The sequence below is a fragment of the Grammomys surdaster genome, unplaced genomic scaffold (genome assembly GCF_004785775.1).
Source record: "Grammomys surdaster isolate TR1022 unplaced genomic scaffold, NIH_TR_1.0 125953, whole genome shotgun sequence".
Taxonomy (NCBI): Eukaryota; Metazoa; Chordata; class Mammalia; order Rodentia; family Muridae; genus Grammomys; species Grammomys surdaster.
In genome coordinates this window covers 3,272,246-3,292,229 of record NW_021620773.1, presented here as the reverse complement: position 1 = coordinate 3,292,229, position 19,984 = coordinate 3,272,246, and the positions used below count along the sequence as shown (strand labels likewise).

Sequence of the window (19,984 nt, the reverse complement as noted above, 5' to 3'; positions counted from 1 at the left end):
ATCATGGTAGATGATCTTTTTGAAGTGACCTTGGATTCAGTTTGTGACAATTTTATTGAGCATTCTTGCATTAATGTTCATGAGGGAAATTAGTCTATAATTCTCTTTCTTTGTTGAGTCTTTGTGTGGTTTGAGTAGCAGGTGACTGTGGCCTCATAAAATGAATTTAGCAATGTTTCCTTTTTCTGTTTTGTAGAATAGTTTGAGGAGTATTGATATTAGCTCTTCTTTTGAAAGTCTGGTGAAATTCTGTGCTAAATCCGTCTGGCCCTGGGTGTTGTTGTTAGACCCACAGGTTGAGAACCACTACTCCGAGCATCCTGCCTGCTGGGCTTCAGTGTAGAAACTAGTAGAGGTACCTGTTTCCACTCTCAGCTAAGCACAGGCCTGAACCCATAGTCAAGATGTTACATAGAGACCCTGAGGTGGTCAGTGCTAATCTAATCTAGCAGTAACTTTCCAACTCATCTCTGACGCAAGGGCCTGTAGCACTTGAGTCTTGCCTGGTTTTATGGGATTCATATGGTGACAGTGTCGGGGACCCTTTTGGTACAGATGGATACATGGCTTCTAACAGTTGAAACTTATCTTGTATCAGATCTAAATGCAAAACTCTTGAGATGAGGGTGTACACAAAGCCAACTTCCTTAGTAGCCTTTGGGGAGGAAGACCCTTCCCATCTTGCCCAGTCTCTGGTAGCCATAACATTCCTTAGCTCAGGACTTCATCATTTCAGTCTCTGCCTCAGGCTTTATATAGCTGTTTCTAACTGCCCTCCCTATATCTGTGTTCAAACCTTGAATTCTCCCCCTTGTAACAACACCAGTTGTTAGATTAGGGTCCACCATAATCCAGTGGGATTATGTCTAGCCTTGATTACATCTGCTAGAACCGGCAAAATAAGAGTAGACAGGTTATCCCTCCAGAGGGTACCAAGAGTAATCTGGTACGGTCTCTGTGCACAGTCACAGAGGCATGAGGGCCCTGGTGGCATCCTGGCATCCACACACCCTCAGCCTGTCTCCAAGACTAGCAGCACATGCCGAGCCCTCTCCCTGAGAAGAGAATCCGCCTCCACTCCTCTCTGGTTCCCTCCTTATTAAGGGGTTTGTTTATGGAAGATCAATAAATATTTGATGGGAGGATGAATAACTGTGGGCAGATTCCTTGAGCAAGCCCAAGGCCTTCCTCTGGGCCTCCTACGATTCCTGAACATAGCTCTAGGTCCCGGTGGGCTCTGTACTGCTTCAGTGATCACACCCCATTTTTACAAGCTTGAGGGAGATGTTACTTGCTAATTTTATCAGGGCTGCTGTTTGCCGTTGGGCAGTTAGAGGCTGCAGGCCTGTACTGAGCTCTGCCTACACAGTGTGGTGGCACTGGGTCTTAGTCGGTCTCCAGAATGCTCATCTTTGGCTGTTGAGAAGGGCTATTTTGAGATAACCCTCAGTCACTGGCGCTTCCCGAGAGAGGAGCTTTGTGGGTGCTGGCCCTCAGGTGGCAGAGTGGTGCTGCTTACTGTAGGTCTTACTGGACTCAAGACAAGGCAAGTATGATGTAGCTTCACCTTTGGATATCGGGTTGCAGTCCTGAGAGTGGGAGCCAGTGCCTTTCCTAAGCCCAGTGCCTCTCCTGAAACCAACAGTTGCTTCTGCTACTGTATGTTAAAGAATTCCTGTTTAGATAGTCCTAAGCAAAGCCTCCTCTGCAAACAGAGGCCAGCTTATTGAAGCTAACTACCTTAAACACCTGTCTGAAAGTGCAGATCTGATCTGACTTGCCCACAAACCATGAGTGTCCTGCTGTATTCTCGACCACCCTGGAAGGAAAGGAGGTAGCTCTATGGTGTTCCTGGGACCAGTATCAGCCAGAGAGGGTATCCTGGGTGCCTTGAATCTAAGTACAAGTGATTCCATATCCAGCTGTGTCACTGTGCACGTTCATTATTCAGGAAAGATCTTTGCTGTCTACAGTGACCCATCATGCCCCTCATGAAGTTATTGGCATGCAATCAAAGTACACATGGTACTCGATATTCCAGGGCTTAACTCTGTGTGTTGACTGAAGAGCCTTTGAATGAACCCTGTTTCTATTTTTAACAAATGCCTATCCTATTATTTTGAGACAAAGTCATCCCTGTTGTCATGTGCCCCTTCAGTCCATCCGAGTCATTGTGAGTGCTGAGTCTACATGATGTCTACTAAGTCTACTAAGATGACTACTAAGGGCCTCTGTTGCCCTGAGCCCACAGTCAGACTGTGATTCCAGAAGTGCTTCTAGGCACTAGCATAGCAGGAAATGTTCTGGAGAAGTGCCACCTGACACGACAGCTGCTTGCTTCTGGTGGCTTCTCACTTAGGCCTTTCTCCCCTGGATTAAATGAGCAGGGCAGGTTGCAGGCTGGCCTTTCTTGAACTCATCCCACTAGAGCATCCCTTGTGGCCCAGTGTATGTTCTCAGTAGCTGAGTCACAGTGGTGGGTTTAGGACTCTCTGCTTGGTATTCCCATTGGGACACGGTGCCTTCTGGAGGTAGGCAGACTTCTCTTCTGGAGACAATGGTCTTGTTCTAACCGGCAATTCCTCCTCTCCCAAATGTTAGTAACATGCTAGCAAGCCTAGAGTAGATCCACTTGGGCCATGAAGGTTTGAAGGCTGGACTCTTCACTAACTGTCCTGAGACTGCAAGAGTAGCCAGAGAAAAGACACCCCAGAACATCAGGTGTAGTAGAGATACTCCAGAATGTCAGGAGGAACAGAAACATTTCAGAACATCACCTATTGTCTTTTTCAACATGGGCTACCACCTTCTGCCGGTTCTCAGATATCTTCTTTAGTAACTCATGATGTAGATATGTTTGGATCTGGGAAAACTGAGGTATAAGGAGACCAAAAAGCCATCTGCAGCACAGCACTGGGCCTGGAAGGTACACTCTGCCCTGGGAAAGAGGCTAGCCTTGGCTCCTCCTGTGTGGCAAAGTATCTCAGATTATCAAGAACACAGTAAGAGGGACTCAGAATAGACTGGGAAGGTCATAAAAAGATATACTGGTTCTCATCTCTGACGTCTGGTGGCCACCATGTTATTGGGACTTGATGGTTATTGAGACCAGTAGTTCTCAACCTTCCTAATGCTTTAACCCTTTAGTACAGTCCCTCATGTTGTGGTGACCTCCAACCATAAAATTATTTTCATTGTTACTTTATACCTGATATGCACATTATCTGATATGTGACACCACCACTGAGGGTTCAAGACCCACAGGTTGAGAACTGCTGCCGTCGATTCAAATAAGCTGTGAGTTGGGCAAAGGCTAGACAAGCCATGGGTAGACACCAGCAGAACTCAGCACCAAAGGAGAAGGTTCTCTGTTGCTGTCAGCCATGGCCAGATGTGCTCTACCACCCAGACATAAACAAAAGGCCTGAGCTAGTCAGGGTCCTGAGCATCCCGACTCCCCACTCTCCAGAACACTCATTGAGTGTCTGGAACAAACTCACTTTGGTCCATGTTTCTGGTGTTTTATGATTGCTAGGATTAAAAGCATGTGCCACCATGCCCAGCCCATGTTTTATGATTTTAAATTGAACCACAAACTCTGTCAGTTCTTTGTGGATCTGAGGCTTGACAGGTGTCAAACCCTGGCTCCTTGTGAGAGTTCTGTTTTCCTTCAGGAGATGGAACAATCCAGAAAAGAAATGAGATTGCTGGGAACAGGCTGCTGCTGAATGCCATTCCTTGTGCCTTTCTGATTTTACAGGAACTTCCTGTGGCGTTTTCCTCTCAGAGCAATGTGCTCCTTCATGAGACTGACACACCCTCACCACATTGTGACATGAAACTCTTAATGGGGATAGCACAAATCACACTATTGCAGAGCAGAAAGCTTGTTTTTGCATGGTCCTTTTGCTGTGGCCAGATCGAAGGCAAACCTTGCTGTCTACCTTAGAGAGGATAATCAGCTGCAGCATCCTCAGTAGCTCTGAGGCTGTAGAAGTGCCCGAGTCCTGTCCCTTGATGTGAGCCGGGTCCATACCTCACCACACTGTTATCCATCATGCAGAATGGGGCTGCATCCTCTATGCTGCCTGACTGGACCGTTCCAAACCAACAGCCTCAAGATTAACTAGGATTATTTTTAAAGCCATTACAACCAGTGTTCAGGTCTAAAAAGCCAGAACATCCCCACACCAGGAAGACAACAGCAGCCCACACCCTTGAGGGGGCTATGACTAAATCAGAATGTTTTCCTCAGGTGGGAGCATGGGGCTACCATTCTGCCTAGGCTGGTTACAGAGGGAAATCTCATGAATCTTGAACCTGAGACTCCTATAACTCCTGTAACTGAGACTCCAGGAGAGTGGCCTGAACCTGATGACATAGTGTGGGACAGCAGTGCCAGTCCCAGGCGTCTCATACTGCTCCTCATTAAGAAGGCCTGATGTCTGGGCTTTTGCTTATTGGTCTTGTCAACTTGACACAACCTAGAATCATCTAAGGAGTCTCAGTGATAGATCATCTACATTGGGTTTGCTTATTGCTGTGTCTATAAGGGATTGTATTTTAAAAAGTAACTGGTGTGGAAAGATCCTGTCTACTGTGGGCAGTACTACTCCCTAGGCATAGAGTTCTGAACTCTCTAAGAGGGGAACTTGAGCTAAGTACAAGTAATTGGGCATCGGATACTCATTTCCCTTTGCTCTTGACTGTGGATGTGATGTGATCCACTGCCCTAAGTTCCTGCCTTGACTTATCCACAGCGATGAACTGTGACCTGGAACTGGAAGATGAAAGAATGCCTTTCCCTCTGACACTGCTTTTTGTCCAGATTTTTATCACAACAACAGAAATTAGATTAGGACAGGGCTCACCACAACCTGCACAGGTTGTTTTACCTCTGAGTTGAGTTCAGTTCCTGTCTGGCACTAGCTGACAGTCCCAACAGAGCAACAGCAGCAGCATCCTATGAACCTTGGTCAACACATAGTGGAGCTTAGGATATGGGCATGGAGATGTCTGCAATGTTCCCACAGGGTCAGGGAAACGCTCAGGACCACCACTGATTTAGTATCAGGTTAGACCTCCAAGAAAGAAGCCATTGTAATCAGAGTGAACAGGTACTTATGATGTCAAGGTCGGCTGAGCTCCTCTGACACGCTTGCCAGGACCCATGAGTTCAGCTTAAAGACCTTATCAGGACTGCTTCAGCTAGTGGCAGGGGTGGATATCTGGGAAAAGGCCTCTTTAGTACCCTTCTTGAAGATGGAGCAGAAAGTGAGCCCAGGTAGGGTAGGACCAAATTGATGACTATGAACAGGAGATGAACAGGCCCAAGTCATGCTTGATACTCATAGGACATGGGCAGCTCAACTTGAATCTTACGAGATATCCAACAGGATCCCAACAAGCCTGGAGATCCTGGAAGAACTTGTGTGCCCTGTTAGCGGGGTGAGAAGTTACTATTTGTCATGGCCCAAACCCAGCATGTTGTGCTCAGGTAAATGGAGAAGCATGCCCTGTGGAGCCAGGAAGGCTTTCTGCATAACCCTAAGGTCTGGCTGGCTATCCTTACAACACCCTGACATGGTGGTTTCTAAGGGATAGAACAAGGAATGTGTGGAGGTGGAAATGTGTCCCAGCATGGCACTGTCCCAGCGCTTGAGTGTGGAGGTGACCCCACCATTTACTTCTTGTTGGACTAGATACCTACCTGCTGCAACCATGGGCAAGACAGTGCCAGGACTCTTCCTGGCCATGGAAGAAGAAGCCATGTGCCACAGTGTGTCCCAGTCACAAGGTCCTCAAATTGCAGACACTTCTGGGTCTCTCTGGACTTTGCCATTATCCCAGTTCCCTCTGGACCTTGCTGTATCTTAGGGCTATAGCACTGAAAGCCTGGGCTATACCTGAAAAGGCCAGGAGGACCAGTGAGCAGTCACAACCTGTGGTCAGGCCATCTGGTGGCCACAAATTACTGTCTAGAACCATAACTCAGTGTATGCTAAGCTTTGCCATATACCTACCTTCTTTCTATTGTCTGTCCTCACTTCGTCCTTGAGTACAGCCTCTGGGGACATCATAATCCTCATACAGTGTCTGACATTCGTGAGAGTATTGGGATACGTTGATGCCTGAAGACTGTCAATCCAGCATTGCCTATAGGCCAGCCTCCTGTGGCTCTCTGTCCATACCAAGCAGAAGAATGCTGGGATGCCACCCGCTTGTCCCCACACAGTTTGGGACAACCTCTGCAGCAGGTTTCTCTGTCCCTGTGTATGCAAGACATTTGGTGTCCAGTCCAGCTGAAAAGGCAGACCTTGGGTCGTGCTGGCCCAATAGATAGGGATTGTAGATGTTGGTCATGTAACTGGACACATCCAGCACCAGGAAGGGCCAGTGTTCAGCTGGACAGCTAAGGAGAGGCATACAAGGGTAGGGTGAGTGGAAAAGTGAGTTCTGATGTAGCTAAAGGTCTAGGTCCCTAGAAGGTAAGATTTGTAAGCAGCTCTGGGCATGTCTAGTTACAAGTCAGATATAATGGGCATACACATGGGACACAGGAGGCATATTACTGAGATGACAGCTGTGACAGTCAGTGACATATGAGTCACAGACACTTGGAACTATGGGAGCAGGGTTTCAGCCAGCCATAAATCTTTGGCTCTTAGACATTCTGGCTAGCCTCCTGCGCCAAAGCTTCACATTGAAAAGTCATCAGAGCCCCCACTACATGAGCCCAGAAAGCCTTATGGGTCCTTTTTTGTGTGGCCCCATTGTCAGGTGTAGTGCAGACTAGGGTACTCTCCCAAAATCTTGCTGGTCACCCTGCCTTCTATTCAGTCCCAGAATGGTCTGGGGATAGCTAAGCAGGGTCCCATTCCAAAGGTCCTAGCCTTGGAAATCAGGGCCTAGAGTGGCCATCCTATAACACTAGGTCAAATGCAGAAAGGGACCTTGAATCATTGTCACACTGCCTCTGTGCAGCAGTGGCATCCAAGCTGGGAGCTGGGGACTCCATGAGCCATGCAGCACAATTGGCCTCCCCCAGTGGTCACTGGGAAGGAGCATTCAGTATCCCTCTGTATCCAACATGTATGTGAGGACCCTTGTCAGAATGACAGTCACCTCCCTGAAGAGTTTACAAGCCAGCCCCAAGGTCTCCCCAGAGATCTTTGACATCTCCTTATTGTGCCTGAGGCTTCTCAAGGCCTGGAAAGGGAGGTGGGATCACAGTGCCTGGTTTTGGTGATTGAATATTACAGAAGATTCCAGAGCTGAGTGGAGAAGAAGGTACGGCTGTAAGCGGTCTCCAGAGTGAGTACTCGCTGGAAGAAGTCCACAGGATGTGAAGTGAAGACATCTGGGAGGACACAGCGGCCCACAGGGGAAATTCCAGAACTCAGCCCTCAGAAGCTGGGATGGGCGATACAGTCTGGACTATGGATCTCAAGACCCTGTCTCAAGAAACCAGTGAAGGAAGAGAAAGCTCCTTCCCTTTATCTAATGTGATGTAAACAAAAGCAAAAGAACTTGGACCACTGGTCTACAGTAACTGTTCTGGGGAGACACGGATCCAGTAAGAAAAGTACTCAGTGGCCCAGTGGCCAACAACCACAAAGGATCAGCTTGCCCAGTGACCTGGAAACATTTTCGGCAAATTATTATCATCGAGCACCAAGAATGGGGGGAGTGGGAGGCAGAATCCAGACAAAATGCTGCCTCGCCCCCATCAAACTAAATGTGACATGAAATGTGGACCCTCACTTCATTAAAAAAAAAAAGAAAAGAAAACAGAAAAGCCCTGGAGACTCAGTAGCAAGAGCAGAGCGTTTTATTCCGTGGCTCTGAAAAGCCCAGTGTCAGCACAGGATGCCAGGCATGCTGAATGAGCACAGAACACTTATACTGCTAATGCTGATCTCTTCTTCCCCTCCCTCACTGGCTCGGTAAGCAGGCGGCTTTGATCTTATGCACCATCTAGGTAGGTCTTTTCATCTGCTGCTTGGGTTGATATATATTCTCTCTTATTTTAAGACTTACTTAATGTACATGAGTGTCTGTCTGCATGTTTGTCTTCCACCATGTGTGTGCAGTGTCCATGAAGGCCAGAAGTGGGCGTTGGTCCCCCTGGAGCTTGAGTTTCAGATTGTTGTGAGCTGTCATGTGGGTGCTGGGGATCAAATCTGGGTTCCCTGGAAGAGCACCAGTGCTTTTAGCCGCTCAGCCATCTCTGAAAGTCTATGTTTGTGTATTTTTTTATTTGTCCTTCGAGAGTTTCATACAATGTGTCTTGATTATACTTATGTTTTGAAAACATTCATAGATTCATTTATGTCTTTTATTTTGATTGGTTGGATTTTGGTTGTTCGACACAGGATTTCTCTGTAGCCCCGACTGTCCTGGAACTAATGCTGTAGACCAGGCTTTTGAACTCACAGAGCGCCACCTACTTCTGCCTCCCGAGTGTTGGGGTTAAAGGCATACACCACTACACCTAGCTCATCCTTATATTTTGTATCCTGGTTTTGTTCATTCGTTTGTTTTGTTTTTAAATTGTTACACCAAAGAATTTATTTTTAAGTTATTAGCACATAAAGTAACAAATTTCCTTAGAGCATTTTCGTGCCTATGAACCATTATACTTCATTCTTATACCTTCCTTTTCCCTCGTTTCCTTCCTTATCTCCTAGGCCCTCTCTTTATACCCTTCTTCCTCCCAAACAGTCCCCCCTCTGTTTTCTTATAAGGTGTTCCATTATCCTTTCTGTCCTCAGACCTACATTGCTCCTGAAGATCTCTTCCTCTCCCCTCATGGTCTCCATGGTCTCCTAGATGTTTTCATATTGGAAGTGTGTGTGTGGTGGGGGTAGAGGGCTAGGTTCCACATATGAGAGAAAACATGTAATATTTTGTTTTCTTTTAAAATATTTTTTAATTGTGTGTGTTTGTATGTGGATATATGCATGTGGGTGCAGATTCCCAAGGCATCAGACCCCCTGGATCTAGGGGTACATGTGGTTGTGAGCTCCCTGGTGTCGTTTTTGGAGACAAACTCTACATGTGCAGTGTGTGCTCTTAAACCACTGGACTGTCTTTTCAGTCGTAGTATGTGTCCCCCTGAGTCTTGTTTCAGTTAGCAGAATGATCTCCAGTTGCCTCCATTTTCCTGCAAACATCACATTTTTTATTTTTCTTTATGGATGAATAAAGTTGTGTGTGTGTGTGTGTGTGTGTGTGTGTGCCATTTCCTGATAGGCATGGCTTCATTTTTTGATAGCTATGACTAGCACTGCCTTAACTGTGGACAGGAGGAAAGCACCTCTGAGGTGTGTTGACTTAGAGTTCATTGGGAAAATACCCAAGAGTAGTATATCTGGTCATGTGGCACTTCTGTTCGAGATGTTTTAAAGAAACCGCTACCCTGACTTCCACAGTGGCTGCACTAGTTTTCACCCCCACATGCAGTGTTGAAGGTTCTTCTCCAGCATCCTCTTCAGCATCCTCACCAGCACTTGCGGTTCTTGGTCTCTTTAAGAACAGCTGTTTGGACTGGGTTGAGATGGGATCTCATACTAGCTTTCATTCGAATTTCCCTGGTGTCTAAATTGGCCACTTTTGTCTCTTCCTTTGAAAACTGCACATCTTGCTTAGGGTTAGACACACCATAACCAAAGCCACTTGTTGGGGCAGGGGGTAGTGTTTGTTTGGCTTACACTGCCATTCAGTTTTCATCATTGAAGAAAATCAGGACAGGAACCTGGAGGCAGGAGCTGATACAGAGGCCACAGGGAGATGCTGCTTACTGGTCTGCTTTCTTATAGACCCAGAACCACCAGCCCAGTGAATGCACCACCCACAATGTGCTGGGCCCTCCCCCAACAGTCACTAACTAAGAAAATGCCCTACAGACTTGCCTACAGCTGGATCTTATGGAGGCATTTACTTAAATGAGGTTCCCTCCTCTCTGATGACTTTAGCTCATGTCAAGTTAACATAAAACTATCCAGCACACTCAAACTGTCTTTTCATCTCATTAGCCCATTTGTTAGTTGTTTGGTTTGTATTTTTTTTCATGTGTTCTAGATGTTAATCTCTCTGATACACAGTTGTTAAAACTTTCTTTCCGTTGTACAGTCTGCCTCTTCACCCTGCTGCTCATTTCATTGCTGTGCAGGTATTTATCCAGCTTGCCAAGCCTTATCAGCTTTGCAGAATTCTAGCCCTTTTCAGAAAGATGCTGTGCCCACATAATCAAGTGTTTTTCAATGTTTTCCTCCAGCGGTTTGGAGGTTTCCGGTCAGCTGAGCTATTTTTGATCCATCCCTCATTGATTTAGTTCAGGGTGAGTGCTATGGATCTAGTTTCCTTGATCCAGCCATTCACGGAGTAGAGAGTAAGTGGACGACCCCAAATCAACCCAACAAAAAGTTGTTTCTTTGAAAAGATAAACGGGATGAGATCAGTGAAATTCAGAGGACCATGATGGGACACTTTGAAATGATATTCCAATAAACCTCTAGAGTCTAGAAGCAATGGATAAATATGTTCAAAGATGAACAAAGTCAAAAAGGTATAAACAACTTACAGCGTTCTATCACAAACAATGATATCAAACCAACAATACATCTCCATATGTATCAAGACCCAGGACCAGGTGGTCTCTGCCAAATTTTACAAACCATGAAGAAAAAAAAAAAAACACTTATCAAATGGTTCCAAAAAGTGGAAGGGATACTACCAAACTCATTCTCTGAAGCCATCACTGCCCTGATAACAAAAACAAATGAAGATAGCATTAAAAAAAAAAGGAAATTATGGACCAATATCTCTGATGAACATAGATGCAAAAATTCTTCCTTTTAAAACAATTTTTAATGGTTTATTTATTTTATTTTATGTAAGTGGGTGTTTTTCCCTGTGTGAGGGTATTGGATCCCCTGGAGCTGGACGTATATAGAGTTGTGAGCTGTCATATAGGTGCTGGATATTGAACCCAGGTCCTGTGGAAGAACAGAGAGACAGAGATTTTCTGTGTAGTCTTGGCTGTCTTGGAATTTACTCAGTAGACCAGGCTAGCATCAAACTCAGAGATTCACCTACCTCTGCCCCCTTCATGCTTGGATTAAAGATGTGTACCACCACCTCACAGCAAACATTCTTAATACAATACTTGAAAATTGAATACAAGAAACATAACACCATGACCAAACTAATTGCATCCCATGGGTGCAAGTGTGGTTCAATCTCCACAAACCAACAAGTATAATTCAATACACAAATAGATTCAAGGACAGAAGCACATGATCATCTCAGTAGACACAGAAAGGGGATTTGACAGTTTCATGATAAAAGCCATGAAGAAAGTCAATAGAAGGAGTATACCTCAGCACAATAAAGGCAGTAGATGGCAGGAATTTAGCCATTATCACATTAAATGGGACAACTGAGAACAAGGAACAAGGGTTTCTACTCAATATAGTGTGTGACATCTTGGCTACAACAGTGTATTAGCTACTGTCACGGTGAATTAGTTAAACCACTTTGGCTCCTGGTAGGTTGCATGAGCTCTCTGGATTTGCAAATGAAAGACACGCATATGCCAGTTTTGATAAGCCTTGACTAGCTCAATGGTTGGGCATTTCTAATCCTCCCCATGGCTAGCATACATTCTCCCCTGCAACTTTTCTGAATCATGTTTCGAAATCAACATTTCATCTCTGCTACCCCAGACCCAATCAAGGGAGTAGCCACTAGGGCCATTTTCCTGAATGCTTATGTGGCTGGTTGCTGTCTTTCCTGCAGCTCTTACATCTGATCCTTCTCCCTCTGAGTCATGGTGATTCTCTGTCTCTCCTATCCCTTGCCCCACCTTGCCCTTGCGATCTAAAAATCCTGTCTCCATCTTTCTGCCCAGCCATTGGCTGTAGTGGCAATTCTTTTTTTCAACCAAAGCCAGCTGGGGGCAGGGACCCTCAGGTCTGGAAGCACAGCTTTTGGGGGGAGCCAAAATAAGACAAAGCACTAGAACTAGTTCCCAACAGCTACCTTCTATGGCTGTGTTTGAACACTGACCAAAATCAATGTGTAGAGGAAAGGGCTTGTTTACATTTCAAGTCCTGATCACAGTTCACCACTGATGGAAGTCAGGGCAAGAACTTTGAGGCAGGTACTGATGCAGAGGCCATGGAGAAACACTGCTTACTGACTTGCTCCCCATGGTCTGCTTAGTCTGCTTTCTTATTACAACACAGGACCCACCTTCCCAGGGCTGACCACTCAAAATGGACTGAACACCCCCACATTAATCATTAATCAAGAAAATGCCCGCCACAGGCCAGTAGGATGGAAGCATTTTCTCAATTCAAGTTCTGTCTTCCCAGAAGATTCCAGCTCATGTCACATTGACAAAAATCTAACCAGCACCAAGAGCAAGAGAAGTGAAGGAGTAGTCAGGGTAAAACAGGAAACAGGAGGCAAAATCGCTCCTGTTTGCAGAGAGCATGACTCTCTGTGTGGAAGGTTCTGATGACTCCACCAACAAATTTTTAGTCCTAATAACACTTTTCAGCCAAGTAAAATACAAAACCAACATACAAAGTTCTGGGTCTTTCTGTATACCAATAACGAATATGCTGAGGGAAAAAAAAATCAGGAAAACATTCACTTCCACAATAGCTTCAAAAATATGCTGTAATAAAGCTAATCAAGGATGTGGAAGAGTGTTGCAATAATAGCATCACAACACTGAAGAATGTTTATGACACTAGAAGATAGAGAGGCTTCCAGAGCTCTATCACAGATAAATAAATGGTCCATGTTTGTTTGTTTTAATTTATTGTGTAAATGGCCATATGACCATACTCAATCCACAGATATAGTGCAGTCCCCATTAAAATTCCAATGGCAATTGTCCCAAGAAATAGAGAAAAAGAATTCTACAATTCTTATGGAGACACAAATCATGACAGCTCAAGCCATCCTAAACACAAAGAAACATCCTGGAGATATCACAAGACCTGACCTCAATTATACTACAGAACCATAGAGGCAGAAGAACGTGTGGACTGGGATAGAATAGAGGGCCCTGGAATAAACCTACCCATCTATAGAACCTGATTTTAAACAGAAAGTACCAGGAGTGTACACTAGAAAGAAGACAACCTTTTTCCAACAAAGAGCGCTGGGAAAAAAAACTGCATATTTACATATGGAAGAATGAAACTAAAGATTTTGATCACAGTAGTGTTCATTGGGATGGGGTGGTCCTGTTGTGTGTAGACCAGACCTATGAGTGGGGAACCTGCGGTACCAGGGCCTGTGAGGCTGTCACCTGAGTGGTAGAGAACAAAATAGTAATTGTCACATTTGAGATGCAGAAAGGAGACCACAGTAGTCCCAAAGTAGCTCCATCCCGATATCCATCACAGAACCTGTGATCACCATGAAACATGTTCCTGACTTGCTCTGTAACAGTAACTGGACTTAGGGTCACAACCTGTGCCCAGGAAGCCAGTCCCAGCTACCTATACTCAACAGGCCAATTTAAACAGTCTAATTAATTGTGAAAAGCAGAGGAGGGGAAAAAAAAGATTGATTTATTCAATGTGACTACATTGAGAAAAGAGATGTGATAACCTCCTCAGGTCCATCCCCAGGGTCCTGAAATGAGGTTAAGGTTTAAGCAGAGGGCAGCATTCTACATATCTAAGCAGTGTTGGTCAATGTGCGGTCCCACTCAACCTTGACCCATCATTGTCTCTTCTGTAAGGTGGCCTGACAAGTTGTAAATCTCAAGTGTGGGGAAGTGTCCCCTCTATCTGTCTCAGGCTTTAATTTCCTCTTTTCCCAGCCCAAGATTACTAGGGGAGAATTCCAGATTCTTGGGGAGCAGTGTTTGACTAATGGGGCAGCCAAAGTGAGAGCAGCAAACATCTCTGGAGTATCTTCCACCCTGCCAGGCTGCTGGTTCAAATATCAGGAAGACATTCCTTCTAAACCTGGACCTGTGTTCAATACATACACATGCGCACGCACACACACACACACACACACACACACACATATATATATATATATGGGAGAGAGGAAGGGGGAACACGTCTACTCACACTGCTTTGTGACTCTCTTGTGTTAGGCCAAAGCAGTGGTACACTGGCATTAGGTAGACCTGGAAGATACAGGTCAAGCTGTCCCATATTATGAGCCTCGAAACAGAAGACCAGGGGCAAGTGGCACTGCAGACTTCTGGCTTCAGGGCACAGCAGAGCCTGGGAGGGTGGGAATTTAAGAGGCTTGAGTTCACAGTCAGCAGCCAAAATCAGCAGCTGACTCAGAAGAGACCACACAACACAGGCTGGCCCGGGAGCCAATGAAGAAAGGACTCAGAATCCCAAGACAATGTCCACTCAGAACCTGTGCATATGTGAGGGAACCAAGGCCCTCCAGACAAAGGGTACTTCCATGTCTAGCATGTCCAGTGGCAACTGTCCTAAGTTGAGCTGTGAAGGAGAGGCCGAGAGAGGGCCCTGTCATCATGAGCCAGCCAGCCTCAAGAAGACCTGGACAGTTCCCTGCAGTTAGAGCCAGCCCTGCCCAGCTGCCCCCAAACTCCATCCTCAAAACTACAAGCTGTGGAACTGCTGTTGTTTGAGTTGTCCAAGTATAGCCATCATGCTGTGCCCATGGTATATGCAGCCATCATGCAGACCCAGGCAAGTGCAGAAACAGAAAGGCTCAGTGTGGAGTGACCAGCAGGGATAGCCCTCGGGACGAGTATGAGGCAGCTCATGAGCTATGTCCCAGCCAGTTCATGCTCAGGGACAATCCCACTAACCCATGACTAGCCTGGCCAAGTGAACCCTGTTCTGTGACTCTGGCACCTGAGGCCAAGAAGAGACAGCCAAGAGCTTCTCTGTTTCTGAAAAGGATTGCCACAGCCAGCTGTGCCCTAATAGGCAGAAGGTTTGGGGTGCATGAAGGGAGAGCACACAGTGCTAAAGCATAGCCTGCTTGGTCTCTCACCATGAAGAATCTCCATGGAGCTGGGAGCATGGAAGGGATTTATCATGGAATAAGATGAACAAGAACAGACACTTGCTAGGATGTTTGTGGGGGAGGGGATCCTGCCCTACAACACAGATGGAGGAATGCTAAGACCTTCCTCGTTGTTCCTTTCTAGAATGAGCAGAGGCTGTTGCTATGGAACAGTGGTGGGAGAGCAGCCCCCAGAACACATCTAGGAAGAGTGAATTTCTGATAATTCAACAATATGTTTTTCTTCCGAGGAGATGTCACCAAATAACAAATGCGTATGGTTGCAGCTGTTGGTTTTCCCATGTTTGCAGACAGCCCCCATCGTCCTCTCATATCTAACAATCACCTCCCAGAATGTGCTGCAGACACAGACCACAGATCCCATCCCAGCTCAATACAGCAGTGGGAGAGGGGTGAGCATCCCTGAAGCCCACACCAAGGTTGCCAAGCCGTGGGGGCAGGCAGGGTAGGGCAGCCTTAGCCTCTGATGAATGCTATGTGAGCTGGCCTTTTGTACACTGTCAAGTGATACTGACGTGAACAAGCTGAGCTTTTCGGGTGCCGTTTTCTCCATGCATTTGGTAAGTACATGAAGATACAAAGGACCGACTGTACACCTAGGAGTTTGGCAGGCCAATGGAATGTAGCTGCCTCCATAAACCTGTAGTCTATCTCCCTGAAACCCCTACCATAGCACATGGCTTAGAGAGACCACTCAGCAGCTGGACCTCACTCTATGAGGACATACCCTGGAGGGTTGTCCATGTTGGAAGGATCCCATGTTCTGGTATTGTGGTGTCTTAGTCCCAGGGCATCTCACTGGGGTGGCAAAGCTAGCTTGTTACTGGTGATGTTAGAGTCGCAGCTTGAGACCTGACAGCCCCAACAAACAAGGCCCATCATCCATCCTAATACAACAGAGACCAGCAATGGTAAAACAAACAAAACAAAAACAGAGAAAGCAGATTTATTCAGCATAGACATACTGGGAGGAAGAATTAGAGGTCCAGCGATTCCTACATCTGTAGGATATTGAATGAGGTTTAGGTGTAGAGGGTAGAAGGTATATGTATAACCAAACCGTCATGGCATGGTCAATGTGTGGTTCCCTCCCACTGTTAACCCATCACTGTCTCAGCTCAAGTCTCTCCTGCAAAGTCATCTGCTAAGGTGGTCAGAATTGTGTAAGTGCTCTTCCTGGGAGACAAGCTTCTCCAGGCACCACCCTTCCACCTTCCCCTTCTGTCCCATGGGACTCCTGCAGATGTTTTAACTCTCTAGGATCTGATTGCTGAAGGGTGGGAGTGAGATATCTTCTCTCCCACCAGAGCTGCTAAAGGGTCAGGAGTGAAGTGCGTGCCCCCGTGCCAGTGTGGGACTCATGCTAAGTATGCCAGTTGGTGCCAGGCACCCTTAGGAACCCAGAAGGAAGACCTAGACCAGCTCTGGCCACCATAGGCTGGAGAGTATACAAAGGTTCCTCTGGGTCCCCAGCAGAGGGCAGCCTCTCCTGGGACACAAGCAGAGTGGTGCTTCTGGGGCTTAATCTATGCCGAGTGCCCTTCTCCCCAGCCATCCAGGTCTACAATCTTGGTCCAGAAGATGTTAAACTTGCCCATGACGGACAAGAGGGAATGTATGTGTGTCAGGAATGTGACTCTGGATGACTTCAGTATGAGACTGACAGCTCTCTGTCTTTGCTCCTCAGGTCTCCTGACAATCGCAGCCCCTGCGGTGCCCCCTGGGAGTGGCTGTGGCTCCCTGGAGATTCTACACCTCGGCCACTGTCCTCCATCCTATGTGGACACCGCCCATTCTCCCTCATCCACCCACTGTTTCCCAGAGGCCTAACAAAGACAGCCCAGTTCCTCGGAGCTCTGAGCTCAAGTCTGTTCAGCTGAATCCAGGAGGCCAGGACTCAGACACACATGTCAAGGGTGGTGCCAGGCATCAGCTATCCCTGGTGTGTGGAGCCTGGCTGCATTCATCCTCACTAGCTGCTTGCTCCCTGGAGTTGGAGGACCAGAACAAGGAGACTGCGGCCCGGCCAGCTGAGCCACAACTCAAGGTCCAGGGACTGTCAGGTGCAGAAGCCACCACTTCCTCTGTCCCAGACTGTCTGAATCGCTTTTATTTTCTTATACTTTCAGTATACTCAATAGACCAAAGAGCAAATCTATTTTAACGTGGACACATCCCTGCTGTCAAGAGTTCCCCAGGTTTGATTGTGGGGCGGGGGAGGGCACAGTGGCAGACATGCTGGTGGCCCAGGCAGCATGGAGAGGGCATCTGAGGCCAAGACCCCCGCCCCACAAACACTGCAGCGTGCCCTAGGAGGATGGCTTTGCCCAGAAGGACACCACCATGGTGCACCTGCAGGACCCAGCAGGGGCGTGGCCAGCGACGGCCCCCAGCGGACAGCAAGGGCCCTGGACACAGACCCTTTGCCCCTGTGCTTAGACCAACTCTATCGTACTAAAATCACTTTCTGTTTTAACCAGTTAGACATGCCTCTTCCACAGCTCCATTTTTGATAGTTGGATAATCCACCATTTGCCAAGAGCATGCTGGGTCTCCTGTGACTGCTATCTCATCTGATACACCATTTAGCTCCAGAAAGCAAATTAAAGAAAACTGAAGTAACCCTGTTTGAAAGAGATCATTAAATGTATTTTGCAAAAGCCTAAAGTTATATATTTAACAGTTTTTATATGTTGTATATTTGTAGAAAATCCTATTTAACATTTGACGGCAGGTCTGACCATCCTGAGAGCTGTGGCCAGGCCCCCTGTGATCCTGGAGACTCTGGGGTGGCCATGGAGGACCTCAGAGCAGACGTGGATGGGCAGAGCTGTGGGTGAGGTGCAGGGGACCCTGCCTATTCTAGGAAGCTCTGTCTCTCTTTGCTTTGGTTTGGTCTGATAGCTCACGTCCCCCTGTGAGTCTGTGTGTTGGTAAACATTGCGTATACAATATTTTGGTCATGGATTTTGGTCCCTCTCTCTCTTAACCCCTTTTACCATCCACAGATCTTGAGTCCATGTACGGCCAACTTGCCCTTCCCAGATGAATGGCCCCCTTCATTCTCAAAGGTCCTTGTTCTCCACTTTGGGAAGCAGAGACAGCAGGGATGGAGGGGGTGGAGGAGCTGGGGAGTAGAGTCACTGTCCATGATTGCCCTACACTGTGGGGCCAGAGGCCATCAGATAAAGGACACAGTCCCCACTCATTTTCCTGAGTTCTGCTAAAAGTATACTACCTACACTCCAATTAACATGACTATCATGCTAGTAATATACTACTAAAGAAAAACATTTTTTAAAAAAATGTATTTAACTCCAGTATATAGATGCCGTGCCAGCAACCATAGGCTAAAGATAGGAAAGAAAGTCCATTCCTGTGAGACCCATTCCAGTACCCATGTGTCCACCCTTCACTCATGCAGAGGGATGAGTATCCTGGGCAGGGAGATAAAGCTGACACGAGGGGTTCTCGTCAGAGGAGGTGGTCTGACAAGGCCACTGTCCCCACAGAGTCAGGCTCCAGTGGCCCGTGTTGCAGGGGGTCAGCGGGACAGGAGGTCTCATTCCACCACTGAACCTCAACATCTGCCCCACCTCCCCTTGGCTGTTTCTTTTGAAAGCTAGCATAGAGACCTCCGAGGGCAGAGACCGGGAGATTTAAGATGTTACAGCATATTTCCCCCTTGTTTTACAGTATCCAATTTTGTGTTGATTCAGCTAAATTATGAAAATAAAGAAAAAAAGTCCTTTGATAATCATGGCTTTTGTTCCCTGGCCGTGGTATCCTGGGAGAGGGGAAATAGTTTGTGTGGCTGGTGGGGACAGTAGGTGGGCACCATGCACTGGGTCCTTCCTGGTCGCAACACCTGAGGCTGACACCATCACCCCTTGCAGCACCCTCTGGGAGTTGAATGCCAAGGATTTCTTGGGTTTGCACCAATAGGCTCTGAAGCCATCCCTGGTATGTACCCAGGGTTTCAATACTATATTATAGACCTGCTCAGGTGTGCTCAGCACCCATGCCATAAGTCCCTGTCCATCCCCCAGAGGCAAGAGTAGGGCTCCCTCTTTATTAAAGACATAACTTCACTCTTGCGGACCAGAGATAAACAGGTGGCCCAAGGAAAGATGGATTGTCATATGTATCTGCCTGTCTCCCCAGTTCTTGTGGGCTATAATGGCGAGGACACAGAAGAGTCCTGAACAAGGGTCCAGGCACCCCCAAAGGACTCCCTTTCACAGAAATCTCAGATCTCCAAAGAGCAGCCCTTGGAGATGAGGTCTAGAGTCAGCACCCAAGGCCATTTGCCAGCTCCTCTTTACTGATAATAACCACAGGTAGGTGAGGCTGTTGGGTGGGCTATGGATGATAGTCTGTGCTTTGTTCTAAAGAGACTCTGTTGAGCTTCAAAGCCACAGAGGCAGGTAGGCAAGACCGGTCTGTCTTTAAGGATCTGGATTGTGCTATGTCTGAGAAGGAAGCACAAGGCAGCTCGCATCAGCCTCAAGAATCATCCCTATCCCTTCTCAGGTGAGGTCTGGGTACCCATGTCAAGAAGGGTCAGCCTAGAGTCCCTGCCCTCAGGCTCCTTCACAAAAATGTACTGTGGTAAGCTGCCCTGGAGTATGGCAGTCAGAGCATCATTGTCAGGATGGGATGTTGGGACCAAGACCAGTGTCCCCTTACCCACCCTCTAATTGGGTGTTGTATGGCATCATTTCTAGGGAGATGTCTATTCACCCCAGATAGGGAACTGGCAATAGACCAAATTAATACCACCAAAGTCCTACTTTATGTATCAGTGAGTTTATTGGGGTTACAGAAGATGAGTGAGGGGCTCCTGACTACTGCATAGTCAAGGCAAAAGCAATTGTGTCATCAAAAACCATCCAGCATTAGTGACATCTCACAAAAGGGGAAGCTTGTG

The 19,984-nt window shown here is 46.9% G+C and overlaps 1 protein-coding gene across 2 annotated transcripts in view; it reads left to right on the top strand.

Annotated features, from left to right (window-relative positions):
* The window catches only part of Tafa5 (TAFA chemokine like family member 5), a 217,223-nt gene extending 198,412 nt beyond the window's left edge, over window positions 1–18,811 (top strand). For both annotated transcript variants that reach the window (XM_028753703.1, XM_028753704.1), the window contains exon 4: window positions 16,742–18,811. In XM_028753703.1, the coding sequence (XP_028609536.1) occupies window positions 16,742–16,750 (9 nt within the window). In that variant the 3' untranslated portion in view covers window positions 16,751–18,811. The remainder of the gene's footprint in view (window positions 1–16,741) is intronic.
* The last annotated feature ends 1,173 nt before the right edge of the window (window positions 18,812–19,984 follow it).